Source organism: Bidens hawaiensis, unplaced genomic scaffold (assembly GCF_021521415.1).
Source record: "Bidens hawaiensis isolate Kalapana, Puna unplaced genomic scaffold, B.hawaiensis_p1.1 tig00054127_1, whole genome shotgun sequence".
Taxonomy (NCBI): Eukaryota; Viridiplantae; Streptophyta; class Magnoliopsida; order Asterales; family Asteraceae; genus Bidens; species Bidens hawaiensis.
Genome location: NW_027499760.1, coordinates 71345 through 86529, shown reverse-complemented (window position 1 = coordinate 86529; position 15185 = coordinate 71345). Strand labels below are relative to the sequence as shown.

Below are 15185 nucleotides of genomic sequence, written 5' to 3'. Positions count from 1 at the left end.
TATCTTCTTAGTTTGCAATTAAATAGTGTTATGTATTGTTGAGTTCTTTAGAATCCAATATTTTAAAAATATACTCAGTCTTCTTTTTTTTATTTTTATGGAATTTTATGATATGTTATATGGTAAATTATCTTTTTAGGACCTGCAGTGTTTAGAAACCTCAACTGCAAGATATTTCTGGCATTTATGGTTATATTTTTGCATGGTATATTTAATAGTGACAATGTGCAAGCTGGGAACTTTATTTCGAATCACTGGATGTAGTAAAGGTCTTTAGTTTGACTTTCTGGAAGTCAAATTATGCAGATTTGTTTTAGTCAAATATGAACTATTTCGGTCTAATACCAGTCGTATTAACTTCACCCTGGTACAAAAAATTAATGGTCTCAAAGGTATTCGTAACTTAACTATTTCACTCTAATGCGCCATGTCATTTTGTATTATTATGTTCTTTCAGTTGTTAACCTATAAGAAACATGATTTTAGAGTGATCTTATTTATATGCATACATATTTTGATGTGAACACTGTGAAGCTCAAAGCTTCATAATTTAAAGTTGATTAGATAATTCAAAACTCCAACATTCGATTTGTCATATGTATATATGTAAATATGAACAAGTCAGATTTACCGTAGAAATTTGCCTAATTTGACCTTAAGAAAGCTAGATTCTTCAAGCTGAAAACTAACTTTTACTTCTTTTCTTGATGACTCAGGTGACATCACGCACGACGATAACTTCATTTACAACTCACTATCCAGTCAATGATAGGAGGTGGCGGCGGCGGGGTTGGAGTAAGTGTGGAGAAGACTATTGTTGTGAAGAAACAAGACAATTTTGTGACAAAAATAGAAGATTAAGAAATTAAGAAGTGAAATCGTTGGAGAAAATTTTTGAAGACGATTAACAAATATTGTTTTTCTTTAGAATGTTAAAAAGAGTATTTATGACATTACAATATTCAGCAACCCATCCACCTGACGAGTATAAAACTAGTATAATATAGATACAGTGAACTTATTAAAAAATGGGAACTCTTTACATGAATGGAGCATCCAAAGCTATGTACATTTTTGGAATTAAGGATAACTCAAGATCTTGTCTCCTTTTGTAACATGGATAAAAGTATAATACTAGATTTAACTATTATTTTATAATCACATATATCAACCATTTATGCATGTATGTAACGTATATGTGATTAAAGAAATACACGTCCGAGCAGTGTCTTGTGTAGATCACGTGAATATTTATTGATTTACGTATACTATGGTGAATATGTCTATATGTTCTTTCAAACTAAATAACTATTAATTAATTTAAATTAAAATGATTTGCTTTCAAATTTAAACTTACCAAAGGATATATAATATAATATAACTAGTCTAGGTAGATTTAGAACTAAAATAGAAAAGCTAGATGAGATTTTTATGTTTTATATTTTACTATCGGGAACCTAATATACTTATATAGCATACTATACTAACGTCCATCATGAAATTCGAACCCTTAATCCTATATTGGAAGCATTTTTCATTTATCTTTATTATATTCAAGAACTTCGAAGAAAGATTGGAAACTTTATTTTTTTATAATTATATTAATCAACTAGTTTTTATCCCCGTATTACGGGGGTCATTTTATATTATTTGTTTTTAATATTTATCTATTTTTTGAATTTTTATATTTTTTCATTGTATGAAAGTTAATAATATACTTATGGTTTGATATTAAATTGTTTCATAAATAAATGAAATGATATAACCCGGTTAAAAGATATATGAGTTTGATGAGACCCAAGACCCGTTTATTTTTTTACTATAAAATTGGTTTTTTAATTATAAATAACATATATCTTTTTTTAAATAAATTAGATATTAATTTTTAATATATTCATACTTTATAGGATTTTTGTATCAAATATTTGGTGAGATTAGTTTTTAATTTAATGAGATGGTATAATCCGTTTAAGAAATATTTGGGTTCGATAAGACCCATACCCGTGAATTCGGGTCAAATGCACGAGAAACCCCCATTTAAAAATCAAGCAAATCCGATTACTCCAAAAAAAAGGGGGAGCGACCACATCACGACACGTAATATTTTTATATTTTTGTTTATATATATTATAGATAATTTAATAAGAGTTAATGGCCATTTTCGTCCATGTGGTTTACTACTTTCGCCATTTCAGTCCAAAATTTGTATTTTTGTCAATTTAGTCATCATAGTTTTAAATATTAGCCAATTACGTCCTATCCGTTTAACGGCATCCAGCTATGCCGTTAGTTTAAGGGTATTTTTTCTTTCTCCTTTTTATTTCGAGTTATTGGTCATTTTCGTCCCTGTTTTTTGATACTTTTGCCAATTCAGTCCAAAGTTTGAAATTTTGTCAATTTAAGTCAGTTTTTTTTTTCAATAACCCTAGAGAACATTATCCAAGCCCAAAACAAGTATGCATTTACTTTGTCGACAACAGTAATCATACCCCCTCCCATCGTATTTAGTTTCTAGACGGTTCCTAAACTCTCCCTCATGGTGGAATTCAATGGTAAAGTGGTCAAAGCAATTCCGTGAAACCGAATTGTACGGAAAAAACTAAAAATCGTTTCTTTGATGAATGCATAATATTTAGGGTTTAGATATTAACATATCATAACGAAAATCTGGGTCGTAATCAACTATTATACATTAATCAACAAAACAATTTTTAGTTTTTTCTGTATAATTCGGTTTCAGGGAATTACCTTGACCACTTTACCATTGAATTCCACCATGGAGAAGATTTTAGGAAATGTCTAGAAACTAAATATAGGGGGGGTATGATTACTGTTGTTAACAGAGTAAATGCATACCAGTATTTGAGGTTGCTCGATGGTTTTGGGCATGAATTATGCTCTTCAGGGTTATAAACAAAAAACATAAAAAATAAAAAAACTGAATTAAACTGAACATTAAATTGACAAATTTTCAAACTTTGGACTGCATTGGCAAAGATATCAAACCACAGGACTAAAATGACCATTAACTCAAAATTAAAAGGAGAAAGACAAAAATACCCTTAAACTAACGGCATAGCTGGATGCCGTTAGACGGATGGGACGTAATTGGCTAATATTTAAAACTATGAGGACTAAATTGACAAAATTAAAATTTTGGACTGAAGAGGCGAAAGTAGCAAACCACATGAACGAAAATGGCCATTATAATAAAGTAATATGATACCATTACTTGTAAAGTTAGGGGAAAACCCACTTTTTCACTAAAATTTTTAATCCTAATTACATTTTTTCATCACCAAAATAAAGTATTATTCCACGAATAGTTAATTTCAAAATTCTATACATAAGCAAATGGTGATGTCCTTTTATTCTTTTAACAACAAGCTACATCAAAACTGCTAATTACACGCAGTTGGACAAAGTGTCAATAAGCAAAATTGTCCACCGCTCCCCAATATTATTTTATTCGGCCTTTTCATTTGAAAGCAAAGAATATTACTTTAATTTATTTGTCATTACACGAAATAATTATAAAAAAATATAGTAGTTAAATTTTAATTTAGTACTAAGTTAGTACAGAATATGATGTCTGGAGCGCGCACGTCCAATTCAAATCAGTTTAAAGTAAAACAAACGGCAAGAAACGCATAAAGTTTTGTACATAACTTTGACTAGATAATGAAGAGACATAAGAGTTAAGGAGTGACTTACTGTTTTACGTGTATCAGTTAAAATAACAAATATACATGTATGTTATTCTCATGCTTATATACTACAAATTTTTTATGTTTCAATAACATGTATAATTAAAGAAAAAAAAATTTTTGCCACGTCATTTATTTATCATATTGGTCCAAATCATTGTGTTTTGATTTTTCTTTTTGTTGTTTTTATAACAACAATTATACCCAGTAGAATTTCACTAATGATAATTCTATTGATAGTGTGTGGGGAACCATATATAAATCTATACGTGGACTTGTCAAGAATATCAAAAACATAGGAAAAAAAACAGAAAAAAACTAAGAGAAACTCTACATATAGGATTAGTAAGCTATCAAACAACAACCATATGGTAAACGAATAATACTAGCAGATAACAAAATATCATAGAGAAATGAAGATAAGAATAAGAGACACGCAAATGCCAGAATCCCCTATAAGACCATGTATAGTCATAAAGCTCCACTACCAGGCATTATGCGTCACGTGGCGCCCAGTCAGAGTTATGGTTTTTTACAAAAACATGTTTTGTCATAACTCTCCACCCTCAGGCATTATCCGCCACGTGACGCCCAGTCATTATTAATTTTATTTGTTTTTTTAAATACTATATCATTTAAATAAATTAACATAAAACTAAAAAATACATTAAACTTCCAAATAAAAACTAAATTAAAAAAAATACATTAAAAAAATACATTAAACTTCTAAATAAAAACTAAATTAAAAAAAAAATACTAATAAAACTAAAACTTATTTATATTTTTCTAAAATTTTCGCTCGTCGAGTGGCTTTTAGAGATTGGACTATCGGGTCGTCTTCGGATAGCTCATTTGATAAAACCTCGATGTCTTTGTCCATTTCATTCCTTCTAAGTAGGTCGACGGCGTCCAAATTTACTTGAAGTCGTTGGGTTCCAAGGTCGTGTAAAGCTTGGAGTCGAGAGTTCATTTCTTTGAATTGACTTTCCAATTCGGGATTCGAACCCGTTGCCGACGACGAAGCGACCCCTTTCCCCTTTCCTTTGCCCTTGGTTCTTCTACCCCCGGCCGAGGCATCTCGGTAGTATTCACGGCATCGTTATCGCTTAAGTTGAAGTTTCGAGCGTCGGAACGGGGCGTGTCTGGATCAACCGAAGACGTTGTTTTAGATTTTTTTTACGCGGACCACCTTCGGCTTTGGCATCCAACACCATGCCCCGTTTTGGGTAAAACCTCAAGTGGTTTTTCCAAATGCCAAAGTAGTTGAAGATCCCCCCCGACCTTATGTTGATACTCTGTCAACGCGTTTTCCATGACATCCGCGTCCGAGACACCGCTACTCCTAGTTCAATTCATCCGAGAGAAAACCGTATGGAAAGCCAAACATTTGGTGTTTATGTCGCCCCATTATGACAGTAACGAATCTTTTTCTCGCCGTGAGTCCCCGCCAAGCTCGTGGAACAACTCTTTAATTTTGTGCCAAAATACCCCAATTTTTTGATAGTTAGCTTAAAAAAATAAAAACATTACAAGTTTAATGTTTGTTATAAGAAATTTTAAAAAATATATATGTATTTTAAAAACCTACCGCATTTGGCATCTTCCGATATCGCGCACCAAGCACGAGCACATAGTACGCACTCGTCGGTACTTCACTGGATCACCGTCTTTTTAACCCGAGTTTCGCCGGCGGGCTTCTTTGCGTGTTTTCTCGTACGTCCGCGTTGGCTCGAACCGCCTACGGTCTCCGGGACGGGTTGTGTCTCCGACACGAACTCAACCTCGGGTTCGGTCTCCGGGACAGGTTGGGAACCCGAAACGGCAAAAATGTTTGCCGTCGGGTTTTGGAAACCGGGCAACACATTTGGCATAGAGTTTTGTAGATATGCAATGTACGCGACCATTTGCGGGTCATACATATGCGGGACGGGTACGGTTGGCGTCGGGGCGGTAGATTGGTTCGGTTGTGGATCTTGGTTGCCTTGAGTGGCATATTGACCGAAACTGAGAATATTTTGGTTGTTATTCGGAAATATGATGGTATAAAAATTTTTGTAAATGATATAAATTGGTATAGAAGTGGAAGGAATGTGTTAAAAAAATGAGTTTGGTTTGTTTATATAGTATAAATATAATTAATATAATTTTTTTTAAAAAAAAACAATTGCTCTTTTTTTTATTTGTGTGCCATGTATGCGCGTTTTGTATAAAACGCTTGCAAAAAAAAAAAAAACGCATAACGCAGGGGGGCGGTGTACCTCCCGCGTTTTGGTCCATAACGTGGCTGGCAACGTTGCCACTATACTTGGTCTAACCACATATGGACAAAAATTATACACGGTCTCGCGACATCCGTAACATAAATTCGACTTCTTCAGAAAGACCTTAACATCTCAAGTCAAATTGCTTATAATTTCTTCTATTTTAGTTAGATAAGTATCTTTTTTTCCTATATTAAAATGAATAATATCATAGTTTAACACACCTAAAGCCAATTAGGTATGAATGTATGATACAAACATAATATGATCAGATTTCTCACTTGTACAATCGTGGGACCCATCAATTATTGTAAAATAAGTTGGTAACAGAAAATTAGTCTCTTTAATGACGAACAATTAGTATATTTTTTTTGAACGGCCAACTAAGTAACGCTGGGTACCCCGTACGTGGCCCCCCATTGACTAAAGGTAGCCCGAGCCGGCCACTACTCCGGACGGACGAAGCCCTTAGCAATCCACCTGTTGAGGGATTCACCGGATAAAACCCGACCCCCACGCCCGCCATACGGCACGACAGCGAGGAGCCGGTAAAACCGGGTGAGATCAGGACTCGAACCCTGACAAGTCAGCATCCCTCATATCCCCCATATAAGTTGGTGGTAGTGAGGTTTGATCCCCCTACCTCTCACTTGTAAAGTGAGTGCTCTACCATTAAGCCACAACCAACTTATACGAACAATTAGTATTATAAACATTTGTTTATACAAAACCGGAATTTATGACGTTAATAATACAAATATGGTATTACTTTTTCTCATGGTATGTTTTGTATTACTATATGAAATAGGCCAATTGTGATCTTCTATAGGGCCAACGAATCCTTGTGTTCCCTTTAAATTGTTGACTTCTTGGCCTACCAAATCCCACATTTCATAAAATATATATCCCTTGATGATTCTTTAGTTTTGTAGCTAATTATATTATTGTAGTACTATGTTAATACCGGTTTATTATACGGGCTGAATCATTAAAGAAATGCAATTGATAACTCACTTGTAAAACAACATAATGATATCCAACAAAACGATAATAAGTTGTTTATGCGACTTCACCTCTTTACCAATCTTTATTTGTTCGTCCTAAGACTTGTCAATATATATAATGTGTGAACTACACGAATCAGATTGAGCATAACACTTGTTAAAATATTGACTAGATGTCGCGTGGCGTAAAATGCCCAAAGGTGAAGAGCCGTGAATACGCATCATGGTCTAAGTGTTGGTAATTCATCAATTTATCTTTAAATTCCAACAAAATTGCTAAAATCTAAGATCTACAAAACGTTTACTTTCTTCTTGATAGAGGTGCACAAAAATACTTGTTCCGAACTTAACCCAGCGGTTCCTACTAGGAACCGGACCCAACCCGCGGGTACGAACCGGGATTTAGGTTTCTCCTCGGAATCATACCCTGTGAAAACCCGACCCGACCTACCCGAAACCCGATAAGGCCCGAAAAACCCGGTCAAATACCTAATCATATTTAAAACCGGTTCCTATCCGACTCAATTTTAACTTTTTTTGACCATATCCAAAACATGTTACAGTTCTTGAAAATACCCGTTTTATGCCCCTCTTAGGGGGTGTTTGGTACAGAGAAAAAAAATGAAAAGAAATGGAAATGGAAATGGGAGAGAAATGGAATTGGTGAGAAATGGAAATGGGTGGAGATTTGAAAATCATTTCCTTTATTTGGTACAATAGAGAAATGGGTGGAGAAATGGCGGAGAAACGGGAGCAGAGACCCTAATCACCGGTGGCTCATCGCAGGTCGGAAGTGGCCGGAAGTGGTGGCTCTAATCGCCGGTCGGCATCATCATCATCCTCGCAACACCCTAATCGTGATTTAGGGTTCCGATTTAGGGACGTGGGTTATGAACGGACGCGAACGCAGAAGTGGCGGCTCATCGCCGGTCGGCATCATCATCATCCTCATCGCAGAAGTGGGTTTCCTGAGTTGGCCGGAAGTGGCGGCGGCGAATCTGTGATGGCCGGCGGGAGGAAGGGATGAAGAAGGGAGTAGAGAAATCCATTTCTCTTCCAAATGGAGAGAAATCCAATTCTCCAATTTTACACTAAACCCAATTCCCAGAGAATTGAAATTCTCTACCCAATTCTCCTCTCAATTCTCCCAAACAAGAGAAATTCAATTCTCCACCCACAACTCTCTCTACCAAACACCCCCTTACTTGTTTTGATATATTGGGATATGTCGTCCAACGTATAACTCCTTTACTTTTAGGCCCAAGCCCATTTATGCTCTACTCATTAGCCCGGATCCAATACATGGTGGGACCCACTACTCTATCTTATTAAGTCCACAAAATCGCCACGTGTCACAATCAAAACCAATCACCATAAATATCACTCCTCTCATCACTTCAACGTCTAAAAACGCCAAAACAAAACAAAACCACTTCAAATTATAATAATAATTAATAACAATAATAATAATAATAATAATAATAATAATAATATCCCAATCTCCCGGAAAAATATAACGTTCATCGGAACATGACCGGAGGATCACTTCCGATCTCACCATGCCTCCGTCCACCGGACACACCTTGCCGGAAACTCATCATCTTCAATTCAAACTCAACTTCCAAGTTTCACTTCCGGTTTAATATTCAATTCCGTAACTCCGGTTCAGGTGTGGTTAGGACGAATAATCAGGCGTGGCGGATAAGGTCGGATGTGAAATCGGAGTCGTATGAGGTTTCGAATTCGGTTCCTGGTTCGTTTAAGTTTAAGGACAAGTTAGGAGTTGATATTGGAGTGAAGGATGATAATGAAGGTGAATTAGTTGGTGATGGTGTTCCGTGGTGGGAGGAGTTCCCGAAGCGGTGGATTATCGTTGTCTTGTGCTTTTCGGCTTTTCTTCTTTGCAATATGGATAGAGTGAGCTCTCTTGTTAATGTTACTAGTGTTTTAGTTTATCAACAGCTTCATCATGAATTATGAATCTTATTATTGATTTGAGAATGTATTCGTTTGGTAATATTAAATTGTTTGTGTAGAATTTAGGCTTTTGTTTGCATTAGATTGAGCCTTGTGTTAGTGTTGTTTAGGAGTATAAGCCTTTTTAGGGGTGTATATAGGCATGTAAACGAAATGAACGTTGGGTGAATTGTTTGTTTATTTAGTAAACGAACGAACTTGAACACATGCTTCATTTGTTCATTTATGTTAATAACATACGTTTTATATTCGTAAATGTTAGTTTATGTTTGTTTACGTTTGTTCATATATGTTCATTTATCTTTGTTCAATTATGCTTGTTTATGTTCGTGAACTGCTTGTTTAGGTTTTAAACGAACGAACATAAACGGACACGAACATGATCATTTTTTAAATGAACTTATGTGAACACAAATATTTGTCCGATTAAGTGTTCGTGTTCTTGTTCGTTTAAAGTTAAATGAACGAGCATGAACATGACCTTGTTTGCGGTCGTTCGGTTTGTTTACAGACATGGGCGGATCTACGTGCTTCGGTGCGGGTTCACAGGAACCCACTGAGTTTCGAAATTTATATAGAATATCTATATAATATATGATAGTGAACCCACATATATTTTTAAAGTGAACTCATATACAATGTTGAACTATGGTGTAGTGGTAATCATCCCCCCTTTATTTTGTGTCAACCTGAGTTCGAATCCCCTCATCTGCATATATTTTATTGTTTTTTAGAATAGGTTAAGACTCTCAGTTTCTTTTCTGTTGTAGTTATTTTCTTTTCCGTTGTAGTTTTTTGGTGATTGGTTTTTTTTTTTTTTTTTTTTTTTTTTTTTTTGCGGTCCTTTAAAGGTCCTGAACTTTGGAATTTTTTACGCCCTGCTTGCGGTGCGCGCATATAATGTATATATGTGTGAACCCTCGGGTGGGCAAAAGTAAAAGTGCACTAATTTTGACGTTATTTTACTAATCTCGTGAAAATAACGTTAAAAGTGGCGGAAGGTTAATCAGGCATCATGTGGTGGCGTTGATAGCCGAAAGACAAGGGCACATGCACCAATCAGCCGGTGTCCCTGATGATTGAGTGCTATGTGCCTTATGTCCAAGGCTTGATGCAAAACTACTATCGAGCCGGGGGTCTCACCGGAAGCAGCCTCTCTATCCCTATGGGATAGAGGTAAGACTGTCTACATCTTACCCTCTTCAGACCCTACCATAGCATTGCTATTGGTGGGATATACTGAGTACGATGATGATGATGATGATGATGATGAACTTTGGAATTTTTTGTCGAGCTAGCTGCTTGATAGTGGCATGATGTTTTTGGTGCTTAATAAAGTGGTTTCATTTGCCTTTCAATAAAAATTAATGTTATGCTGTTAGTTTGTTGTGTTATATTGTTACTTTGTTATTGTTATTTTGTTTAAACTTGAATTGGATGTTAATATGTTGAAACACTTAACATTACCCGACTTGAGCCATTGAACCATATAGAACAATTATAGGTACCTTCTTTTAAAGTTTGAAAAGACAATCGTATCTATATGATGTCTTTTATCAATATTAATGATGATGTTTGTTTTTTGTTATTGTATTGTATTTTATTATGTGTTGAACCTTACCCAACCCGACCATAACTATCGAACCGACCCGACCTGAACCATGCTCAGTTGTATAAAATTAGAGCACCTAACAATAGTGAACCCACTGGAAAAAATCCCTGGATCCGCCACTGTTTACCGACCTAGGTGTATATAGGTACTTGGATAGGAGTTAGTGCTTCTTCTGCATGTTTGTATTCTCTTCTATATGTAGCTACAATAAGTACTCTTGTATGGCTGTTGGCTCCTATTCTCTTAGCTATGTGTGTTTGTATCGGCTATTTTATATTTTTATGCTTTTCTATAGTTCTATACCATACTCTACTTTAAAAAATAAAGATTTTTGGAGTCGAGGGTCTCAGGAGCATACCTATCCACTAGGATAGAGGTAATGTTTGCCACCATCACACTCTTCCCGGGCCCTACCAATAACTTTTCTATGAGTGAGATTATACAGGGTACGTTGTTTGTGTAGAATTTACTCATGTTAAGCTGCTTTCAGGTGCGAATCGAATAGAATGGAATTGAAATTTATATGGAGTTCTGAATTGTGGATACTTTTATTTTGTTTAACTGGTACCGATTAGGGAAGTTCACTGGTTAAATGTCACCGGGATATTGGATGAAGCTAATGCTTAGAGAATTAGAGTGTATAATATTGGATGTTTGAGTTAGGTGTTTCTTTATGGCAGGTGAATATGAGCATTGCTATACTACCAATGTCATCAGAGTTCCATTGGAATTCTACAACAGTTGGTTTGATACAGTCATCATTCTTCTGGGGCTACCTTCTCACTCAGGTTTCCCAATTTCATCCTTCATAGTTCATACATTATTAATGTTTCTGTTAGATTATTAGAATAATATGCAAATGAACTCACATATCATGACATAAAATTCATCCTTGTGGTGCTTGTGATTTGAACTAATGGTAGTTACGGTTAGGTTGCAGGAGGCATATGGGCCGACACTGTAGGCGGGAAACGAGTTTTAGCATTTGGTGTCATTTGGTGGTCAGTAGCCACAGTTCTTACACCAATTGCTGCAAAATTAGGACTACCATTCTTATTAATAGTCCGTGCATGCATGGGTGTAGGCGAGGTTTGTTTTCGAACTTTCTTCATCATATTCAAATTCAATCTTATTCGCTGGATTTGTTTTCATGATGCACATTTGGTTTTTATAAAAGTTTATGATGTTATGTTGTTATTGTAGGGTGTTGCTATGCCTGCTATGAACAATCTTTTGTCAAAATGGGTACCAGTTGCAGAGAGAAGTAGATCATTGGCTTTGGTGTACAGTGGAATGTACCTCGGGTCTGTAACGGGCCTTGCATTTTCACCGTTTTTGATACATTCGTATGGATGGCCCTCGGTGTTTTTCTCTTTCGGTTCTCTTGGGACCGTGTGGGCTACATTATGGTTAAATAAGGTAGGTTTTATGGGTTTTCGAAATCGACAAGGGTGCTAAAGTGGTCGTGTTTGTGCATTGGAGGGTCTAACTCAACACGAAAATCATGTTAGACACGTTGAACCTGAACACAACATGCATATCTGCGGGTTGACTTGAAGATGACCCGTTTGACCAGAAAGTTTTTTGTTTTTAAGTGTTTTTACATATAATACGTTTAAATTTACATTTTCACAACAAAATATACAAATTGATATAAAACAATCACATTTTAATTGTATAATCTTATTTCAATTTCCCTTTAATTTTAAATTTTTGGCAAAACACCCAACCAATTTAAATTATTACATAAAACACTCTTAGAAGAAAATAAAATAAAAATAAATGGGTTAAACAGGCCAACCACTTGACATAAAACTGCCCGTTTAACTAAACAGGTTCATGGGTTTGACCAAAAACTGACCCGAACCCGCTTATACCAAACTCAAACCCATGAATTTCGTGTTAAATTCATGCCATGTTAGGTTCATTTACATCTTATAAAGATAACTAATATGTTACTTTGATTACAAATTTCATTATTTCAATAATAGTAATAATATTTTGACCGGTTTCTTTTAAAGCTAGTTGTCTCATGATTACAAAATTCATTATTTCAAAATTGGTCATCATTTGTGACATATTTTCAAGAATTCTATTCTGTTTTTTGTTTTTGTTTTTGTTTTTTTATATATAATATGTTGTATGTTATAGGCATACAGTTCACCTCTTGAAGATCCGGACCTCCGTCCCGAAGAAAAGAAACTGATATTTCAAAATCGAGTGTCTGAGGAGCCCGTTAAAACTATTCCTTGGGGATCAATATTATCAAAAGCACCTGTATGGGCTTTGATAACTTGTCATTTTTGTCACAATTGGGGAACATTTATTCTCCTCACATGGATGCCTACTTATTATAACCAGGTTAGTAATTCTAGTGTATGCTTGATCATATAATGTCAAGCAAACAATGCCACATCCATTATTTAAGGACCAAACTTAAAAAGTCTTATCATGATGTTGTATATTGTGAAAGCAATTGAATAGTTTGATCTTAATAACAGGTTCTAGGCTTCAATCTAACAGAATCTGGGCTATTTTGTGTATTACCTTGGTTAACAATGGCATTTTCTGCTAATCTTGGAGGATGGATTGCAGACACACTTGTCAGTAAAGGATGGTCTGTGACCACGGTTCGAAAGGTAATATTTAGAGGTGACAAAATGGACGGTGGACTGTTTGACTAATCCTTGTTTGGTCATGGGTCTGTTTTTTTAGGATCAAGATATTGATTCTTTTTTTCTTGTTCCTTTTTGAGTTGGTTTACGCTTATTGTTTTTCAAGTTCGGGTCTTTTACCCACGGCTTTATTTCTCATTTTATTTACCCTTTTATGCCCCAAAAAACTCAGGTAATGCAGTCAATTGGATTTCTTGGACCAGCATTTTTCTTATCTCAATTAAGCCATGTTGACTCTCCTGCGATGGCTGTTTTTTGCATGGCGTGTAGTCAGGTACATGCTTAATTATGTGAATAATTTTAATCAGATAGTTTTTAAAGTTTTGGGTAGTTTATAATAAGTTTTTAAAATTTTAGAAGTGGCTAAATATTTAAATTTACAGGGTTCTGATGCATTTTCACAGTCTGGTTTATATTCAAATCATCAAGATATTGCCCCTAGATATTCGGTAAGCATCTAGACTATATTTAAAATAAGTACATAACTTATTCAACCAAAAAATAAAAATAAAAAAATATGACATTTGATAATATTTATGTTCATTAACAGGGGGTGTTGCTTGGTTTGTCTAATACCGCGGGAGTCCTGGCTGGTGTCTTTGGTACTGCAGCCACTGGTTACATCTTGCAACACGGTACTCTTTATATCACTTCATAATAACGAGAAGTATAATCATCAATAATACCTGGTGATCTTGACCTATACCTCTAACGGGCCAAACTGGTGCACTGATAGATTAACCTTAAAAGGAAACGGGTTGAAAGTCGACCCAAAGTCCTATTATAATAAACCTCATAAATCATTTTACTAAAAATATCAAATTATTATAATATATACTACTATATAAGTATATATTTAATACATAAACGCTATACAAATAATGGCTCATTTAGGCTAGTGAGCCAGCTCAAGCTCGATAAGTAAAGCTCGGGTTCGGGCTAGTTTATTAAACAAGCTTACTTAAAGACTCAAGCTCATTTAAGCTCGGCTTGCTTCTACTTTTAACGAACTAATCTCGAGTAGCTCACCAGCCAGCTTGGCTCGTTTACACCCCTAACCTGTAGTCTCTTACGTTAACATCACATGCTCTCGGGCCATGAACCAATGCTTGAGACCTCTAATATTATTTTTCTTTTTTATTTTTTGTTTTAAAATGTTATATGTTTATATCAAATTATATTTTCATTTTCCTTTTACTATATAAACGAGACCGTTTAAACTAACTTGCACATGGTGACATAAGGATCATGGGATGAAGTCTTTGACGTTGCAATCGGGCTATATTTGGCTGGAACAGTGATATGGAACCTTTTTTCAACTGGTGAGAAAATAATCGACTAGCTTACATAAGATCTCATCTGTCACCCGTAATGAAGCGAATTAGAATCGACAAATGGGTGCAAGCATTTTTTGAGGCTCAATAGAAACCATGATGGTATGTTTTCACAAGCTTAAAAGATGACATTTTGGCACACAAAAATGATGAGAAAACACCTTTTCACACACCAGGTGTAAAGATAGGAAAGTATAGGAAGATTAGACACACATTTTGATAGAATTTGTATATTATATGATACTACTAATACAATGTGATATCATTTCATCATTTATGAAATATACCCTTTTGTATGTAGTTCTGTCAAGTATGTGATACATTGTTTTGAAAGAATCGAGTGCTCGTTGTTTTGGCGTGGTTTCGACATTTTAACATGCACTTAATGTAACAATATTATTCGATACATAATTGAATCTTGACAAAATAATTTGGTAAAAGTTTATTATAACTCGTGTTCAAGATATATACATAATAGTACAGCCAGAGGGATGCAAATACCGGTTAACCAGTTATTCAAATTTCGGTTACTAACCATAACCGGTTATGGTTATGTCATGAATGTGATGTCAATATAAAGCGGGCAACGTTGGTTAATTTGTTTAAAAGTTTTGT

At 35.1% G+C, this 15185-nt stretch overlaps 1 protein-coding gene across 1 annotated transcript; it reads left to right on the top strand.

The window, feature by feature from the left end:
• Positions 1 to 8440: 8440 nt before the first annotated feature.
• On the top strand, positions 8441 to 14873 carry LOC143600457 (sodium-dependent phosphate transport protein 1, chloroplastic-like). Its single transcript, XM_077078143.1, has 10 exons — positions 8441 to 8889; positions 11242 to 11349; positions 11495 to 11650; positions 11765 to 11980; positions 12713 to 12922; positions 13063 to 13200; positions 13409 to 13510; positions 13620 to 13685; positions 13787 to 13871; positions 14481 to 14873. The coding sequence occupies exons 1-10, from the start codon at positions 8503 to 8505 to the stop codon at positions 14576 to 14578; spliced, it is 1566 nt and encodes a 521-aa protein (XP_076934258.1). The 5' UTR covers positions 8441 to 8502; the 3' UTR covers positions 14579 to 14873.
• The last annotated feature ends 312 nt before the right edge of the window (positions 14874 to 15185 follow it).

Excerpts from the sequence above, each read along its gene's own strand:
- LOC143600457 (XM_077078143.1), top strand. The coding sequence starts at position 8,503 with ATGACCGGAGGATCACTTCCGATCTCACCATGCCTCCGTCCACCGGAC. Across the intron at positions 12,923-13,062 it reads TGCCTACTTATTATAACCAG|GTTCTAGGCTTCAATCTAAC; the intron begins GTTAGTAATTCT and ends TCTTAATAACAG. Across the intron at positions 13,201-13,408 it reads CTGTGACCACGGTTCGAAAG|GTAATGCAGTCAATTGGATT; the intron begins GTAATATTTAGA and ends CAAAAAACTCAG.